Source organism: Nilaparvata lugens, chromosome 10, assembly GCF_014356525.2.
Source record: "Nilaparvata lugens isolate BPH chromosome 10, ASM1435652v1, whole genome shotgun sequence".
Taxonomy (NCBI): Eukaryota; Metazoa; Arthropoda; class Insecta; order Hemiptera; family Delphacidae; genus Nilaparvata; species Nilaparvata lugens.
In genome coordinates this window covers 32187243-32208354 of record NC_052513.1, presented here as the reverse complement: position 1 = coordinate 32208354, position 21112 = coordinate 32187243, and the positions used below count along the sequence as shown (strand labels likewise).

The 21112-nt window shown below is 35.3% G+C and overlaps 1 protein-coding gene across 1 annotated transcript; it reads right to left on the bottom strand.

Annotated features, from left to right (window-relative positions):
* Positions 1–2077: 2077 nt before the first annotated feature.
* Positions 2078–15037, bottom strand: LOC111049068 (mediator of RNA polymerase II transcription subunit 19). Its single transcript, XM_022335071.2, has 5 exons — positions 14655–15037; positions 13542–13698; positions 12148–12247; positions 7147–7469; positions 2078–2360 (listed from the first exon to the last, which is right to left on the bottom strand). Exons 1-4 carry the CDS (start codon positions 14839–14841, stop codon positions 7161–7163), a joined length of 753 nt encoding a protein of 250 aa, XP_022190763.1. The 5' UTR covers positions 14842–15037; the 3' UTR covers positions 2078–2360; positions 7147–7160.
* Between the last annotated feature and the right edge of the window lie 6075 nt (positions 15038–21112).

The following is a 21112-nucleotide window of genomic DNA, read 5'->3' as shown; positions in this document are numbered from 1 at the left end:
GAAGCGGGATAGAGGTACCTCACTGTAACATAAATACATTCCCTGTTATGGAAGAGGTTTACAGTACATCTACCTCGGTCTAGTACCATGCGGGCGCCCCATAACATGTAATTGACCGAGCGAAGTGAGGTCTAAAATTCAAGTCGACGGTCTGGCATTTCTCTTAATGTTTAAATGTTTATATGTTGCGTAACATTTAAACATTCAAACATTAAGAGAAATGCCAAACCGTCGACTTGAATCTTATAGGGGAAGGACCTTGAGTTCCAAATTGCAAGTCATTCCGTTAATTGGGAGATAAGATATCTTGTACACAGACGCACATACACTCATACACACACATACATACAGATCATTACCCAAAAACCACTTTTTTGGACTCAGGGGACCTTGAAACGTATAGAAATTTAGAAATTGGTGTACCTTAATTTTTTCGGAAAGCAATACTTTCCTTACCTATGGTATTAGGGCAAGGAAAGTGAAAATCAGACTATAGAATTATTCATCATAAATCAGCTGACAAGTGATTACACAGATGTGTGGAGAAGCGAGTCTATTGCTGTATTTCCATAAGGTCTATAGTTTTAATCAGGTACTTGTGGATGAGAATACTGCGTGAGGTCTACTGTTCACAGAACTACTAGTGTATTATTTGTGTTACAGGAGGTACCTCTATATCTTCCCTTTTCACTATGCGTGCACCCCAAGTTTGTTTAATCAATAAAATGTAAATGAGGCGGCAACTATTAGATCGTATCAAAAGTAATTAAATTCTTGCCGGTAACTCATAAGAGTACATAACTAACCCATACGTTTATTTGATTATTGCTATAATAATAATACTGAGGGTGATGCCCACATAAGCTCTTAGGCTTGTGCGTGGGTAATGAGTGAGAGGGATGATGGTGAGAAATGATGACCACTTATTAGGTAAAAACGGGAAAACGGGTTTAGGAAAAACGGGATCTACTACTAAGAGTTGATATTTTTGTTAAAGATTAGTATGAAATAATACAATCTAATATCACCAGCTCTACAATCCTGTAATCCAACTATCTACATTTATTCAGTTCCTCACCATATTTTACCATTAGGCTACTAACTAGTTGATCAGTTAATAACACCAAAGATATTCATATTTTCCTAGATACAAGGTCTTTTTCAAAAAAAATTCAGAAGACTTGTGAAACGGGAACAACTGACAATGGATGTGCACACAAACAGTGTAACTTGAACTAACCAAATTTAAGATATTTTCAACGGTAATTGCATCAAAATAGTCCTAGTAAAGTGTGCGAACTTGTTTCTTTCAGCAGTTGTTTCACAAGACCTCTAATTTTTATGAAACAGACATTTGGATAAAAATTCTTCATCAAGTGTCGAACACACTTAAAATTGACAAAGTTCCAAATATAGATTGTAGAAGAAAATTTTATATCAAAATTCTGTTGAATTTATTGAACTTTTTTCATATGGGACGGCAGAATGCATTTACACACAGATATGAGCCTAGCAAGCCAAGCTGAGCCTATCTTGTGTGGGACTGTAAATTTATTAACTACATAATAACATGAACAGTATCTCAATAAACAATGAATGGTTCAATAGGAATATTGAATCTCAGTAAATCCTTTAGTAAACATTGATTGTTTTCCATGACAGGTATTCATGTAGTGTAGATGATACACAAATACAACAAAAAACATTCAGTACCTCAATAAATTATTTTTTGAGACGTTTTTCCAAAAACAAACCGATTATACACGATATCCACAAGTAGCCTAATATCGGTGATAAACTATGAGAATCTAACCAGAGACAACGTAGGAGTAATTCAATAGGCCTACATTCAAGTACTTCGGAAGATTCAAATAGTTCAAAACATTCAACGGAATTTTAATACAATACTTTTTTTCTATAATCACTAGATAGGTATACTTGTATCACCAAATGAATACAGTACAATCAGTATGCAAATTCAAGATATTAGTATGCAATTAGCATAAAATTAGTTGTTACAAGTAAAGGTTAGTAACTGGTAGGTAGGCCTATACTTCTATCACAAATAAATACCAACTACATAACATAAAACGATTTAATAATATAATACGATATTTCTCTTATATTTACAATTATATAAATTATTCACCTAGATTAACCATTTGGATTAATTCACCGTGAACTGTCTTTTCATCGCAATTCATTACCTATCATCGTTTCTCAACGTTCGTTTATCTTCAATTGAACTAGAACAGTCTTTTTTCGAAAAGCACAATCTAACTGTGTATCACTCGAGGCTCCCGTCACTGTACTGCTTTCACGTTTCCGCTGCGGTATTCACAGGGGTTTGGTTTCAGTTTCTGGAAGAGAACAACTGTCATTAGAAACTGTTGATAAAATATCATTGATAGCGCATGCTCAACTTAACATATCACATGAGACAACATTTTTATTTTAACATGAATGATGATAAATAAGTTTAACAAGACTATTGAGGAAGTAAAAAAAAAGTTTTGAAGTACAATAAAAAGATTTAATGAGACAATGTTGCTGATGAAGTAATTTCAAAGCTCGTCCACTGCTATGATAAGTGCCTCAATCTGGTTGGTGACTATGTATAAAAATAGTATTTTTTGCTCTTTATAATGTATATATTACAATAATTGTCTCATTAAATATTTTTATTTTATTTCAAAACGTTTGTTACTTTTTGGATAGCCCCCTGTGGGTTGGGGGAGCTTTGAGCCGAACATCGTACTCAAGTATGTGTTGCAAACCAGAATTCACCCATAGTATCCCTGCTTGTCGAGGAGGCGACTAAAAGGGACCTCAAGGCAACTCCAGAAATTGCCTTGCCTTGCCCCATCAGGGCAGTTTCGGAGGGGCAAAAAGAAAAATCCAAGAGAACAGAGATGGGTGAAACTCCAGGCACAAATAACGTGGGTCAAGAGGCTGAGTCGAGGGTGGCCAGGTGCCCTAGAGGCAATTTGACGACCCCTCATTCAGCGGAAGGACCTACAAAAAAGCCAGGAGTGGAACTCACGTAGGTCACGAGTTTGTGGGTGGAGAGGCCTAAACTCACCACTGCTCAAAGAAGGGCGGCCATTCAGGCAAAACTTCTTGGGAGAGGTGAGGCTTTTGACCCTGCAGAGTTTCGGAGGGGCAAAAAGAAAAACCCAAGAGACCAGAGATGGGTGAAACTCCAGGCATAAATGTGGGTCAAGAGGTTGAGTCAAGGGTGGCCAGGCGCCCTAGAGGCAACTTGGCCACCCCTTCCTCAGCGGAAGGACATTCAAAGAAGACCAGGAGTGGAACTCACGTAGGTCACGAGGACTAATCAGTCTGAAGAGACTGCCAAACATATCACACTGGATTACGACAAGCAACCAGGTGATGAATGGGATGTTAGCATAGTGAAAACTCCTGGTTGTTGTAAAGGACACAGGTATTAGTTTGCCTAACTAACATACTACTTGGGAACACAATAAGCTTTGATTGACTTGTGGGGTTCTTTGAACCTTTGGATCCTTGAATCCGTCCCTTCAGAAAAAAAAATACTTTCTGGATAGCCCTCGAATATAAGTTTATATAACATGGAGTTGTAAAGAAAAATGTTCATTTCAAGAGTAGGAATGTTTCAGGTAGGCTAAATTATTGAACATTCTAATTATGAGTAAGAAAATTTGATAGGAGATCCAAAGATTTGATTCGATAAGCAATGGAATGAAAAAATAAAACTGTAATAAATAACAGTCAATAGGCTACATTCAGGATGAAATTTTATAATGCAGAAAATACATTTGGTATCATAGTATGCATAATTTTCACCTTTCCTCATTTTTTTCATCCAAAAAGGTATTTCCCTTTCTCAACCATTTGAAAGGATCTCGACGTTTTCCGAGTTGAAATCAATCCGTTACATTTTAGCGGCACACAAAACGAGACAAGCAAATAGGTGGAAAAGAGTCAGGTAGAGAAGGTTGGTTCTACTCAACTGTTTCCCACCTATATACTGTACTTATAACCACAATACTCACTTTTCTTTTTAAGGCTACTGAAATTATTGAAATACAATAAAAGTTAACAAGTAGCGTCTCATTTTATTACAACACAACTAGTTTCAACTCTTCAGGAGCCATTTTAAAGTGTAAATCGAATAATGCGAATGTAAATCTATATAAATAAAAATCGAGCCTCAAATTTAGACATTCAATAACTTTTTATGTGTGCACCGAATTTGATGATTTTTTTAGTTGTGTTTGTTATGTTCAGGAGCAGGTTTATGGCTTATCAAATTTATGATCCGACTTCAGGACTCTTATCTACGGTCCTTCAAAGTTTACATGTAATCCTTATGGGAGAAGATTTGGGAGCTGGCCACACACAAATAACAATCAGCTGTTATAATCATTGCGTCATCCAACAGCCGTCGGTAGATCTGTTCTTCTATTCTCTTTCTACTGATTCACAAAATTTTAATTCTAATAATAATTCCGACGTCCAAATTTGGGTCAAAATGCTGTAACTTCAAGCCGTGTCCACACTGAACAGATGTTCGACATACATGTTCGGCAAACAATGTTGAGGAGCTCAGGGACAAACATTTTAAAAAGTTTGGAAAATCATTGTTTGTCAAACAAAAAATTACTGTTTTCCAAACATTTTCAGTGTTGACAGCTGTTAAACATAAAACCTGCTCTTCCCACTTACAAATATTTTGTTTGGTGACGCGTCCAAACTGGCCACGGGCAAACAATGTTTGTCAAACATAATAAAATTTGCCCAAACTGTTTCAACAAACATGTTTGTCGAGCATTTGTTCAGTGTGGACACGGACGGCTTTGGAATATGCACGGGAAAATCAGCAGCAAGGAGATATACCATTCAATTTCCCAGCAAGCTGCATTCAACTATATCTAAAAATACAAACTGCTGCACAACTAACTGAGCACATAGGAAGTCCGGATATTGAGATATGAATGTAAATACTGACTGTTGGATAATTTCAAAAAATATAGTACATCAGATTAAGCTAAGACTAAGCACACCTGAGGAGGCGGCTTGGTGATACAAAGTGTTGATCTTATGGAGATTGCCTCATCACCATTCCACGCCATGCCCGATTGAGTTCTTCCATTCAAACTAATAAGCAAGAAGCACCTGGATGCAAAATGCATCGCGCCTCCTCATGTGTGCATCCAGCTGAAGTTTGTCATGAGATGAAACTATTTGGCCGAAAGAAGTTCGCCGGGTCAGCTAGTTATACTTGGAAATGGTAAATACACTTGTAAATCAAATGAAAATTACACTTGAAAATGGCTGTTGAGGAGTTGAACACTAATGGTCGGTTTCCGAGCTCGGCATTTAGCTAAGTCCTAGACTTTAAACAGCTGGAGTCAGAAATTGGCTTTTCAAAACGGGGCGTAGTCGCAGCTTTTATAACAGTAGTCGCAGTTTTTATTTTCTCATTTCTATAATTGGAAACGTTTTTCCTCGACGAAATTAGACATTCCTAAATAATTCAAAATAGCTGAAACTTTACACTTTATTTTATTTTGTGTTCAATTTTCTAGTTTTTCGAAATTTAATTCAAACGTGACTATGGCTGACTGCGACTACGCCCCGTTTTGGAAAACCAATTTTCTAACTCCAGCTGTTCAAAGTCTATGACTTAGCTGAATCCCAAGCTTGGAAACCGGCCCTAATTGTGTTGTAATAAAATAAAAGGGTACTTGATAACTTCTATTGCTTTCAATTTTAAGGACAGACAATATCCCTACAAATTCAGTACCGCGGTAAACTGAAAGTGAAGCCCTTGGAACGCGACTACAATTCACGAAGCATGCAATGCTAAATTTAGGATAGCATAATCTCAGATTTATCGGAGGTTGTCAGCTGTTGGTTTAAACTATGAATGTAACACATTATAATAAATTGGACAAGATATTCAAGAGTAACTATAGAGAGGTTCACGTTATAATGGTAGTTGAGAAAGATAGGAAACAGCGTTGCCAATTTTCTGTCTTGCCACTGCCTTCTATAGAGGATAAGAATAGATTTGGGCCAAGCCTGTTGTTCTTCCTAATCATATTTATATGATTTGTGATTCTGTCCACGAATAAATAAATAAATAACTAATACTGGTATATCTGATTAAATGTTCTTTCTTGTTTAAAATGACTAATTATATTTTATTCGTCAAGAAAATATATTTTACAGTAACTGAATAATACATTTTCATAATTGAAATTGAATATTATGTTAATAATTAATTGAATATTATATGTCTACATTATTAAGTGAATCGATTCACACTGGTGTTCAGACCTCTTTCTATAGACCTTGCCTGGACTGCTAACATCATACTTGCCTTGTAAACCGACCGCGTCCCGTTATAATAATATTCGTATAGCTTTTATTGGTGGAGAGTCCCTGACGTAAGTTCCACCTCGCCTCAATGTATCATTCAAGTCGTGAATGGACCTTATATAATAATACGCGTCCCGTAATATAGGCCTACTCTCAATGACATTTAGGGCCTTTAGCTAAGTCCTAGACTTTAAACAGCTGGAGTCAGAAAATTGGTTTTCCAAAACGGGGCGTAGTCGCAGTCATTGTCATAGTCACGTTTGAATTAAATTTCGAAAAACTAGAAAATTGAACACAAAATAAATAAAGAGAAAATAGTGTAAAGTTTCAGCTATTTTTAATTGTTAAGGAATGGCTAATTTCGTCAAGGAAAAACGTTTCCAATTATAGAAATGAGAAAATAAAAACTACAACTACTGTTATAAAAGCTGCGACTACGCCCCGTTTTGGAAAACCAATTTTCTGACTCCAGCTGTTTAAAGTCTAGAACTTAGCTGAATCCCGGGCTCGGAAACCGGCCCTAAATAATATTAGCAATAAAGTAGGGTTTACATTGATGAACTACATAAACAGAAACTTGAATCCACTATACGAATGTAAACCCATCTTCAAGTTTTCAGTTTTGTCGATTTAAAACTTGAATCTTCATGTATTCTTGAATCAAGAAGATGTTGAACAAATGTTTGACTTTTGCATTCAACTTTAAGGTACGTACGAAAACTGACCTCAAGTCCACACAAGTAATCATTCATTCTTCAAAAAAATCTGTAAACTCACCGAAACCGCGACCGCTATCCATTAGAATGCTGATTGGGCGTGAGCGAGCCACCGCTGGCGTTCTCAGGACTATGTTTCTGCTTTTTGCGCTTCTTCTCCTTCTTCCGCTTCTTCCTCTCCTTCTCCTCGTCGTGTCGCTTCTGCTTTTTGTGCTTCTTCTCGTGGGTGTCGCCGACACTGTCGCTGGCTCCCATCACCTCTCCCCCCACCCCTCCACCGGCCCCGCCCAGCCCATCGCCCTTGTGTTTGTGCTTATTTTTGTGTTTGTTCTTGTGTTTCTTCACCGCCGGCGCTTGGCTCACATAGCGGTATTGTTCTGGTAACTGCAACAAAAACAATAAATTGAAAGATTGAAAAGTGATGCTTGGTAGACATAGAGGTATTGTTCTGATAACTGCAACAACAGAAATTGAGATTATAAAGTTAGAAAAGCAGAGAAGACAAAAAGTATGAATGCAGCATTGTCTTTTTTTTAATCCTGATAATTCATTTCCAAGAAATTTAAAAAATATACAAAACAATAAATTGGAAGATTGAAAAGTAGTGCCTGGTTAACAAAGCGGTATAGTTCTGATAACTGCAACATCAAAAATTGAGATTAAAAAAGTAGAAAAACAGAGAAGGCAAAAGTATAAATACAGCATTGTTTTATACAGCATTATCTTTTTTTTAATCCTGATAATAAATTTTGGAAAAATTTAAAAATTATACCACACAAGAAATTGGAAGATTGAAAAGTAGTGCCTGGTTAACATAGCGGTATTGTTCTGATAACTGCAACATCAAAAATTGAGATTAAAAAAGTTAGAAAAACAGAGGACGCAAAAGTATAAATACAGCATTGTTTTGTACAATTGTTATATACAGCATCATCTTTTTTTTAATCCTGATTATAAATTATGGAAAAATTTTAAAATTATACCACACAAGAAATTGGAAGATTGAAAAGTAGTGCCTGGTTAACATAGCGGTATTGTTCTGATAACTGCAACAACAAAAATTGAGATTAAAAAATTTAGAAAAGCAGAGAAGGAAAATACAGTTTTGTCCTTTTTATGAAATGCAGATAATAAGGAGGACGACATTAGTAAGCTGGGTGTCAGGGGATGGAGACGTAAGGCTGCTGATAGAGACGAATGGAGAGGCTTTCTGAAGGAGGTCAAGGCTCTGAATGAGCTGTAGCGCCAATGAGTAAGTAAGTAAGATAATAAGTTGTGAAAAAATATGAAAATTATGACCAATGACTAGAGCCCACACGTTGGCCCCAGCCTGCCTGGTAAGCTTGGCCGCGTTGGTCTTGCCATTCACACTGCAATGTGACTGGCCAGCGGTAGCCAGCGACATTTATCCATTACACAAATTGAAACTATCAACTAAAATGAACACAATAAAACAAAGTAACTCAATAAGAATTCATCACAACTAACTTAGGCCTATAGAAATTCAATTGCTCAGAAAAATCAGCAGGGTAGATGACAAAACAGGGAACAGAGCATGCAATGGTTGAGTAGTGTGGATGAGTGGTTTGCCAGCGCTGGCCTTCGCTGGGCTGGCTTTCACTCGACAAAAATCGGAGCGATGACCAACAAATGCAAATTAAAGCCGGGTCCAGACGCTCAAGTTTACCATCAGTCTTTTGCTCAAGCAAAAGACGGATCGTTTGGTTCAAGCAAAAGACTGATGTAAAATTGGGTCCACACGCATCCGTCTTATGTCGTCCGTTTTCCTATTTTTGTGCTCACAAGTTCAGTTCTTGATAATTTATGTTTAGCGTCTGGACCGGTACGGGCTTAAGGCCAGCACTGGCAAACCACCCAGCCAACTCTGGCGCTGGTCAGAGCACCACAGGATTTGTTGGAATCCTGAGGTGCAAAGTAAATGACTGCAATTGCTTAACGATAGACATAGACAAGTTAAAATTCATCATTTATACGAGGGGAGTTTGGAAAGTTTCCGACCTCACCGTGAAGATGACAAGTCTCGTGAATTATAGATATAGTGTATCTTTTTGGTCACATTTTAGTAGCTAAATTCAAATTCAAGATTCGTTTTACTAACCATCAGGCTACATTTATAGAATTAGGCAAGTCATAATATCTACATTTTAAAAGTAGGCTACACACAATTGAACAGAAAATCATACCTGATAAAGCATATCTATATTACATTCAATTCAGGTATTCAGGTATTCCTCAAGTGAGTGAAAGGCATTATTTTTCAGATAACTGTATACAACTTTCTTAAATTTGTTTGGAGGCAGATTTCTGGTTGTTTGAGGCAGTTTATTATACAATATACACTGTTGGAAAGTATGGCTAGCCTACTCAATAAAATTTCAGCTATTTTGGCTGCTTGGTATCTATTTTTTTATATTTTAATTTGTAAATCAAAAATGGTTTGTAAACACAATGTTACAAAAGGTGATAACCTAGTAACAATTATCAATAAAATGTGATTCTATTCTAAGTTACAGACGTTTGAGTAAGTCAATTTCGAGTGTACCGTCTGATCACAGCAGACCAAAACCAGTTCGATTCCAACTCTGTTGGGGCAGTTAAAGCGTAAATAATATTAGTTATGGCATAAATTATGACATCAACCAAATCATATAATATTTGGATGTATTACTGATGTAGAACTGAAAAATCAGTGGACTGATTTTGAATTAAACAAGTTTTGGTAGGATGTGAGCAGACACGTATTTGTTGAATAAGCTTTAATATTATAATATAGACTTACTGGTCCGGGGTGTAATCTGAAGCCAGCCAATTGTACACTGGTTAATGGAAGAAGTTCCTTGCCCCCAACAGGAGGTTTTTCAATAACTGACCGCAATGAGCTGCAAAAGTAAAATACATTCCATCATTTTACACAACACATTTTATTGAAATTAGATAATGATGAATATGATCAATAGATCCATTAGAGATTACACATTAGATTAGATTAGAGTTCTTTATTCATATATGTTATAAATATTAAAGTATGTAGACAGAGAGAAAGTATTTTGGTGGAATCCACACAATTGAACAGAAAATCATACCTGATAAAGCATATCTATATTACATTCAATTCAGGTATTCAGGTATTCCTCAAGTGAGTGAAAGGCATTATTTTTCAGATAACTGTATACAACTTTCTTAAATTTGTTTGGAGGCAGATTCCTGGTTGTTGAGGCAGTTTATTATACAATATACACTGTTGGAAAGTATGGCTAGCCTACTCAATAAAATTTCAGCTATTTTGGCTGCTTGGTATCTATTTTTTTATATTTTAATTTGTAAATCAAAAATGGTTTGTAAACTCAATGTTACAAAAGGTGATAACCTAGTAACAATTATCAATAAAATGTGATTCTATTCTAAGTTACAGACGTTTGAGTAAGTCAATTTCGAGTGTACCGTCTGATCACAGCAGACCAAAACCAGTTCGATTCCAACTCTGTTGTAGCACTTGAAGCGTGAATAATATGAGTTATGGCATAAATTATTACATCAACCAAATCATATAATATTTGGATGTAGGTTATTACTGATGTAGAACTGAAAAATCAGTGGACTGATTTTGAATTGAACAAGTTTTGGTAGGATGTGAGCAGACACGTATTTGTAATATATTTATAATATAGACTTACTGGTCGGGGTGTAATCTGAAGCCAGCCAATTGTACACTGGTTAATGGAAGAAGTTCCTTGCCCCCAACAGGAGGTTTTTCAATAACTGACCGCAAAGAGCTGCAAAAGTAAAATACATTCCATTATTTTACACAACACATTTTATTGAAATTAGATAATGATGAATATGATCAATAGTTCCATTAGAGATTACACATTAGATTAGATTAGAGTTCTTTATTCTATAGTGTTACAAATATTCAAGAAGTATGTAGACGGAGAGAAAGTATTTTGATGGAAAAAGATTCCCGGCCGATACATTTCAAGTTTGACGACTTGAGCTTGAAGACCCATCCGTTTTACCGTCCAGACGCAACGACTTACATGCTCCGACTTTTGCTTGAGCAAAAGAATGAAGCTAAACTTTAGCGTCTGGACTGGGCTTAAGGCCAGCACTGGCAAACCACCCAGCCAACTCTGGCGCTGGTCAGAGCACCACAGGATTTGTTGGAATCCTGAGGTGCAAAGTAAATGACTGCAATTGCTTAACGATAGACATAGACAAGTTAAAATTCATCATTTATACGAGGGGAGTTTGGAAAGTTTCCGACCTCACCGTGAAGATGACAAGTCTCGTGAATTATAGATATAGTGTATCTTTTTGGTCACATTTTAGTAGCTAAATTCAAGTTCAAGATTCGTTTTACTAACCATCAGGCTACATTTATAGAATTAGGCAAGTCATAATATCTACATTTTAAAAGTAGGCTACACACAATTGAACAGAAAATCATACCTGATAAAGCATATCTATATTACATTCAATTCAGGTATTCAGGTATTCCTCAAGTGAGTAAAAGGCATTATTTTTCAGATAACTGTATACAACTTTCTTAAATTTGTTTGGAGGCAGATTCCTGGTTGTTTGAGGCAGTTTATTATACAATATACACTGTTGGAAAGTATGGCTAGCCTACTCAATAAAATTTCAGCTATTTTGGCTGCTTGGTATCTATTTTTTTATATTTTAATTTGTAAATCAAAAATGGTTTGTAAACTCAATGTTACAAAAGGTGATAACCTAGTAACAATTATCAATAAAATGTGATTCTATTCTAAGTTACAGACGTTTGAGTAAGTCAATTTCGAGTGTACCGTCTGATCACAGCAGACCAAAACCAGTTCGATTCCAACTCTGTTGGGGCAGTTAAAGCGTAAATAATATTAGTTATGGCATAAATTATGACATCAACCAAATCATATAATATTTGGATGTAGGTTATTACTGATGTAGAACTGAAAAATCAGTGGACTGATTTTGAATTGAACAAGTTTTGGTAGGATGTGAGCAGACACGTATTTGTAATATATTTATAATATAGACTTACTGGTCCGGGGTGTAATCTGAAGCCAGCCAATTGTACACTGGTTAATGGAAGAAGTTCCTTGCCCCCAACAGGAGGTTTTTCAATAACTGACCGCAATGAGCTGCAAAAGTAAAATACATTCCATCATTTTACACAACACATTTTATTGAAATTAGATAATGATGAATATGATCAATAGTTCCATTAGAGATTACACATTAGATTAGATTAGAGTTCTTTATTCATATATGTTACAAATATTCAAGAAGTATGTAGACGGAGAGAAAGTATTTTGGTGGAATCCACACAATTTCACTAAGAAACCGAGACTGAAAATATTATTCAGATGAGAAAATCTGTTGGCATAAGTGAACTCTATGGCATGATTTTTTTCAAATCTTGTCTGTTTTTAGTTAGTAAAAATTGGAGTTATTGCAGAGACAGTGGTTACAAAGAAACAATCATCTTCTCGGAAATTTCAACAATGATGATGAATATTAGCAGAATTTTTCAATACTGTTGTACCATTGATAAAGCAGAATTAAAAAATTGAAATTCATTAAAATTGTGAAAGCTATGGCTTGGGCTCTTAAATCTATAGGTTTAATGTTCCATAAGATTTAATTAGAAACCTAAAAACCAGACCCAAAATGGTAGCTTGAGTAATGATAATAATCTATAATGCAGGAATGAATTGGCATAGACACACACGGGATAGGAAATTCACGAATGAGACGCATCATCACGTCTCAACTACCGGACTGATCAACTTGAAATTTTGCATAATAGACTCTTAATTCACCAAGGATGGTTATAGGTCTATTTTCAATCCTCCAAGATATCATCACGTCAAGACTCTTAAGTTTGCCTAGTTTTTTACTAAACCCTTGCGGAGCGCGGGGTACCTGCTAGTTGCAAAAAAATCATAAGAGTTGATCAATAGAAGAATTAAAACCTTGACAGGGTAAAAAAGATTTAAACAACTTTTAGCCTAGTACAATGATATTAACAGAAATTGACCAATTTCTATAAATTAATATAATATGTTTATTAACTGAATTGGTTGATGAGCCAATATTTTAATTTCGATCTCCTTATACTGCCTTAGTGAAGGGACGAAGGTAGCTTCAAGATTTAGTGATAAAAATAATATGAACGTATTTAATCAGGTCAGAACATAGCGGAGCAGTACCTAACCTAACCTTCGCCGCTCCACTATATTTAAGCCCTTATACTCCAACTCTATACAAACGGAATAGACTCAGAATACATTGCCTCTAATAGGGCGCGTCTATTCCGCTTGTATAGTTGTAGCCTTAGTCAATGACGACGAGATCCAACATTCAAGTAGGCTACAAATAATAATGACAAGACTGTTTTTTAAACAAATTTTAAGCCTGATTTCAAAACTTTACCTGTTATCTTGATGTCCAGGTGTGTCAATGCTACCTGGAAGATTTGGAAGGAATGAAGAAAGTTGTTCTTTGACTTTTTTGCCACTGAATTTACTGTATGTGTGCTCTAGACCATGATAGGTCATCAAATTCACAGCCCCAGTTAACTCACTTTCACCTGTAAATTATAAAAATATAAACTCACAAGCATATTTCAAATTGCAAAGTACTGTAGCTTAACTAAATTAGACTATACCTGTCAAAATATTGTGCATTTCAAAAATTAATAAAACCTAATCTTGTACCGAGGTATTTAATAGAGTCAATAGTTTCATACATAATTTCCAATTTTTAGATCAGTGACAAGGCATTCCTAGTCCTGGATGGATTGCATCATAAGCAAAATACAAATTTTCATAGTCATACTTTGACTAATTATCAACCTAGTCAAATAAACTTCTAGGTAGGTACCAAGATTAACAAGATTTGATAATGAAGTGATCAGGAAGCTCATGTTAGGTACTTGGGTTGTGATCTAAAAACTTATTTAGGCTACACTGAAGTAAAGTAGCTCCTCTCAAGTTGGTTGTAGCCAAATACTGGAGTCACAAATTCTATTTGTATCTAACAAAAAGCTCAAAAAATAAATTTTTATAACTTGGCAAACATTTAGCCTACTGCTAAATTCTTGGCCAGATAACCTCTGTCTCTTTAGTTTACCTTGAATCCTCTCCTCTGGCTTATTTGAATCCAAACATATAGTACCGTATGTAAAATAGATACAGTACTATCTCCTAAATTTAAAAAGTGTTGATTAGCAGCATTTCATATTCAGAACTGATAAAAAGATTATGGTGTTCGACAAACATTCCTCACTTCTTGTTATGGTAACAAGAAGTCTGTTCCAGACATTTTATTATAGGGTACTAAATCTATTAGAATGATACTAGATCAAGGATTTGATTTAGCCCAACCATTAAACTAGTTTAATTTGATGATAACATTATTTAAATGTTTGAATTTATCAAAACAACATTTTTTAGAGTATCATGCTTAAGACCTCATCCAGCTATTAGGTTAGTTTTATAGTTAGGTATCACTAATAATTCTGGAAATGATGAAAGTTTTTCTTACCCGGTGGCTCTTTCATCAAATAGAAAGGTCCACTGTGGACGATGGAAGGATTCTTCCCTAATGAAATCGTCGTTTTGAGAGTTCCAGTAGAATCTTGACGAGAAACGACAGGAGACCGAGCTCCCCTTGGAGATGATTTTGGTGAATATTGTTCGACTTTTCGGAACTGATCACCCATCATCATCATGACTCGTCATTTCTTGAACGTCCCACAGAAATTAATTAGTAGTTTATTTTTGAAACATTGAATGAAATAGAAGAATTTGAAATTTGTTTACAAACCATTTCACTTATCATTAAACTTATACGTCACAAAATATCACAAGCACAGAAGATCACAGACAACCAAACGCGTATGAGCGATTGCCAATTCCAAGCGTCTGATCTGAAAGCAGGACTGAAAGTAAAGCAATATGGCAAACATAAAATAATCTGCTTTTGTAGATCTTTTTATTTTGTTACTAAAATTAGAAAATTCCATTCAAAATAATAAATTAGTGTAATTGGAGTATTCAATTTGTAAAAGTTTGATTCAAAAAATTTATGGTTCTATTGATCTTCCTCTTTGGAACTAAATCTCACAAAAACTGACTCGAGTGAAGTCATATTAACAGAAATAGTTTTTTTTCTCTACAAATTTCGATATTCTTGAACAAATTCTATAGTTATTATTCGAAATTTCATAACACAACAAAATTCGTCATATAGTGGTAGACCTGTTCATGAGTAACAAGAGCGGGTAAAGCGCAGCCGTTCAAAATTAGAAACAGGCTGGAGGTTAGCGAAAATAGTCTATTGGTATCAGAGAGAAATGATAATAGTTCTTGATATTTATGTTCGGAAATTTTAGTATAATTTGTTTGAAAATAGCTCACATTTATCTAAAATTTTCGGTTGCGCTAGGTAAAAATAACAGGAAACTGAAGATACCATGCTCATTTTGAAGAGAACTGTATTCAATCGTTCTGATCTGTAGTAGTTATTACATTCGCCACTAGAAAGCAGGAACGTTCAAAACTCGCTCTCGCTCTTTCTCCATGTACAATACTGTATTATTATAGAAGATTTAAAATAATATTTTTATTATTCAACCAGAGTATTTAGTTCTAAATTATATATGTTATTATAGCTATTTATTATTCTGGAGAAGCCAGTCTATTGTTGTATTTCCATAAGGTCTATAGTTTCAATCAGGTACTTGTGGATGAGAATACACAATAAACCTACATCATATTCTCATCACGCAGTATTCTCATCCACAAAGTACCTGTATTAGTATAGTTTCAATAATGTACTTGTGGATGAGAATACTGCGTGTATTACAGTATACCTCACGCAGTATTCTCATCCACAAGTACCTGATTGAAACTATAGACCTTATGGAAATACAGCAATAGACTGGCTTCTCCACACATCTGTGTAATCACTTGTCAGCTGTTTTTTGATGACTGATTCTATAGTCTGATTTTTACTTTCCTTGCCCTACTACCATAGGTAAGGAAAGTATTGCTTTCCAAAAAAAATTAAGCTACCCCAATTTCAAGTTTTCTATACGTTTCAAGGCCCCCTGAGTCCAAAAACATGATTTTTACTTTCCTTGCTCTACTACCATAGGTAAGGAAAGTATTGCTTTCCAAAAAAAATTAAGGTACCCCAATTTCAAGTTTTCTATACGTTTCAAGGTCCCCTGAGTCCAAAAACATGATTTTTGGGTGTTGGTCTGTGTGTGTGTGTGTGTGTGTGTGTGTGTGTGTGTATGTGTGTGTGTGTATGTGTGTATGTCTGTGAACACGATAACTCCATTCCTAATTAACCGATTGACTTGAAATTTTAAACTTAAGGTCCTTATACCATGAGGACCCGACAATAAGAAATTCAATAAAATTCAATTCAAGATGGCGGAAAAATGGCGGATAATTACTAAAAAACCATGTTTTTCACAATTTTCTCAAAAACAGCTCTAACGATTTTCTTTAAATTTATACCATGGATAGCTATTTATAAGCCCTATCAACTGACATGAGTCTCATTTATGGAAAATTGCAGGAGCTGCGTAATATTCTCGAGAAAAATGGCGGATAATTACTAAAAAACCATGTTTTTCACGATTTTCTCGAAAACTGCTCTAACGATTTACTTCAAATTCATACCATGGATAGATATTCATAAGCACTATCAACTGGCATGAGTCTCAGTTCTAGGATATTTTACTTCTCAAACACTCTATTGAAAAACATTAATAATTATAGGCACACGTGTAATGGCAATAAATTCGTATCTTTTTTAGAGAAAAATCTGTCTATTAATTCTATTTAGATCTCCTATATAAAATGTACAGTTAATTTTGTACAAATGTATTTAAAAATTACTCATGACAAACTGAAAATTAAATTACTACAGCAATAGTTAAGATGAATCGAATGCATTGCATTATCTTTAATCAAATTCAAATAATGAACCCGTCTCAAAATAATGTAATATTATTTATCTCTGAATAATTTTATTCATTTTCAAAGAAAAAGTATCTCGCTCTGTTTCTTAATTTCCTATTTCTATTATTAACACAGTACTAGGTATAACCATAGAGAAACAATAGCATAAGTAGATATCCCATGGTATAGGGCGTTCATGTTGCAACTTTTACTGTTATCCCAAGCCGATTACTGTCGATTATTGTTGATTTTTACTGTTTTGACCGTGTAAGAGTGTATGAACGGCACAATATGAGAGACTACCAGCGTCATAAAGCTTCACGGGAAAGAACTACGTGAGCTATCGGCTTGAGATAACAGTAAAAGTTGCGACATAAACGCCCTATGCCATGGGATATCTACTTATGCTATTGTTTCTCTATGGTATAACCAATGACCACATTTCAAGATTTGCTTCCAAAAATAGTAAAATAACACACTTTTTAACTAAGCATGAAGCTTTCAGTTTTAATAATCTCGAAAATATTTAAATATTAATAAGAAGATGAAATAATATTAATTTGTCATGAAAAATCAAGAATTAGTGAAAAGTATATTATTTAGAAGTTTTTGTTACCCACTGTACGAAGAAGTAAAGATCATTTTTATACCTTACTTCACTTATCAATGCCCATAAATTAACTAATAATTCTTGAATCGAAACTTTCTATTATTTATTGAATTTTCCACACATTGTTAGAATTTGAATGTAATATATAAATAGAAGTCAATCATGAAATACAGGAAAAAATGTTGTATTAGTAACTGAAGTAGGATTATACCTACAAGTTAGATTGAATCAATGAATAATTGTGGGATTCAATGAGCAAAATTAATAAGCAAATAAAATTTAGCCAAGCAAAGTGATATTCAATATTATTATTATTATGCGTCAAATTCCCTTGTATGGAAATCGCCAAGTATTTACTTTGGATGCCGTACTAGATCCTTATTTCTACGATTATTCCAAAAAAATTTCATTCTAGCCGATATAGCCTCTCTTCTTTCTTGGGAAAAGACTACATTTCTCCTCTTAATTTCCACGGGTCGTATTTCCCACTTTGCAACACTCCTTCTAAATTGGTTTCTGTCAAATATTATGTCATCATCAATTCCTGCATCAGATAAGTCCTTCTGTACATTTTTAATCCAATTTCCCCCCGTCTTTTTGCTCTTCACAAAAAGTAGGATTCTCTTCGTCATTCGATCCCCCGGCAGTCTCATCAAATGTCCAAAGAATTTTAATCTCCTCCTTTTGATATCGGCAGATACTTTTGAGTATTTTTCCACAACGCAGTTCTTCTGCAGCCTATAGCCTTCTTCCGTTTTCCTTGGGCCGATTATTCTCCTGATTATTTTCCTCTCCAAACGACATAAATCCTCAATATTCAGTTTGGTGTTCAAAGCTAAAGTTTCACTTGCATACAGAAACATGGGTTTAATTACTGTGTTGTAATGTCGTACCCTGGATTTTATTGAGAGAGACTTGTTGTTGTAGAGGTTTTGTACCAAGCCAAATCCCTTTTGTGCTTTTTTCACTCTCTCTCTTAGGGCTTCCTAAGATATTCAATATTTATTAAAAATCAATGCTCAGCACATACAGGATACTGTAGGGAGCCTCTCTCGTGGATTCGGAAAGTTTTGAATTTTTGCAAGGCATGCCTCGACTTTCATAATTGAAGTATACTGTAAAGCTGCGTTTACACCAAAGTTATTAACAAAATGTTAATAGCTTAAACCTTATAGATTCTATTAGATTGAACATAACTTATCATAAACAAGATGAGCATTATGTGTTTATCAAGTTCAATCTAATAGAATGTATAAGGATTAAGTTATTAACAATTTGTTAATAACTTTTGTGTGAACGCAGCTTAAGCCTATCACTCTCACTTGAATTCAATGAGATGCATTTTCTACATTTTAATTATTCAGAGATAAATAATACTACATTTGAGACAGGTTCATTATTTTAATTTGATAAAAGATAATGCAATGCATTCGATTCATTTTAATTATTGCTGTAGATATTTAATTTTCAGCTTGGCATGAGTAATATTATTTTTAAATACGTTTGTACAAAATTAACTGTACATTTCATATGGGAGATTTAAATAGAATTAATAGACAAATTTTTCTCTAAAAATAGATGCATTTTCTACATTTTAGGAGACACCTAGACCTTAGATCAAGAACATCTGTTGCCTTGATGGCTGAATAGTACAGATAGCATTATGCTCTATGATAGTATTCGTTAACAAAATTTCTCTCCCGGAACCACATCAATTTCTCGAAATGAATTTTCCTGGTTCTGTGGAACGATCTCCAACATAATTATTGACGTGCATATCCTGTAATTATCAGCATTACACGTTTCCTTGGCGTAACTGCAAGTGATAGCTTCCCCGGGTCCTGCGGCGAAATTGATTGATTCTTGGACCGATCCTGTTGATTAGAATTGTCTGCTGGATGTGAAGCCTGTTCAATACGTTGATGAGTTTATGTTGGAGAAGTGGGGGGAGGGGAAACCCTCCCCTATAATGTTTGACCCCTACCATCTCCATCTTGATTAGCATTAAACCTCCCAATACACAGCTCTCCAGGCTACCCTCAATCAAGCACTCACACACACACACACACACACACACACACACACACACACACACACACACACACACACACACACACACACACACACACACACACACACACACACACACACACACACACACACACACACACACACACACACACACACACACACACACACACACACCACACACACACACACACACACACACACACACACACACACACACACACACACACACACACCACACACACACACACAACACACACACACACACACACAACACACACACACACACACACACACACACACACACACACACACAACACACACACACACACACACACACACACACACACACACACACACACACCACACACACACACACACACCACACACACACACACACACACACACACACACTCAACAGTCCTCACCCCTACTCACTATGCTAAGGGGGTGGAGGTGGTTAAAAAGAACCATTTTTGGGTTTTCGCATGTATCTCGAACAATATGTGTGTTACAGACATTTTTTCTCATACAAATTTGAAGGTTACACATTCCCCTACAAGTTTCATGAATAACATTTTTTCATATCTCTCATAGTTTTCTAGTTTTACCCTCTCAAAGGTGTGTCATTTTGAAGAAAATTCCCTTTGCCTCCGATGTTTTCATTCTTCTGGCCTTATACCTTTCCAACGATTGATTGAAAAAATCCGTACTAACTGTCAGCTCAAATGATGAGCTAATTATGAGCTCATTACCGGTATGTGTTAATTTATGACCTCACTATACCCATCAAGGAACTTGAAGCAGTTGTAGAGAAACTATTTTTGTGCATTTTTGTCTGATTCAGTATAATTAATCAACAAACACGCAAAACAATCATGGTTTTTTGTCTTATTTCCCCAATTCTTCACTAATTTTCTTTACCTCAGACTCATTTCTGCTCATTTTCTGTGATTAACCATATTATTTAGCCGAACAATCTTGCTCACACTCGCTTTTAAGTCATGTAGAGTCTAAAATCCGTTTACCAAAATTCTTCACATGCATGAATATTTCTTAAACAAGAATGGTATTTAATCCTATTTCATTTAAATTATTAATATTTCTCATAAGCTATTATTGTTTTCATTTCTGTTATTTATTGTGATTAAGGGCGATCTCTAGGAAGGCTGTTCAAGAAGTGTCATACTTGGTAAAATCAACTGATGAGATGGGGGACGGAGTAAAAAAGCATGCTGGCTCACAAACATCGGTCTTCATAGCTCTACTCTCTCTCAATCGATGCGCTCTCTCACACATCAGTCTTCTCTTTCTAGAGAAAGAAGTTCATTACTTCAGTAGCACCACTCACACAATAATTGACACGCACACTCACACATCAGTCTTCT

What these genes read in the sequence shown, in the direction of transcription:
- LOC111049068 (XM_022335071.2), bottom strand. Translation starts at nt 14,841, where the DNA reads ATGATGATGATGGGTGATCAGTTCCGAAAAGTCGAACAATATTCACCA. An exon ending in TTTGATGAAAGAGCCACCGG is followed by an intron (nt 13,699 to 14,654) that starts GTAAGAAAAACT and finishes TATAATTTACAG; the next exon opens with GTGAAAGTGAGTTAACTGGG. An exon ending in TCAGATTACACCCCGGACCA is followed by an intron (nt 7,470 to 12,147) that starts GTAAGTCTATAT and finishes TTTTTGTTGCAG; the next exon opens with TTACCAGAACAATACCGCTA.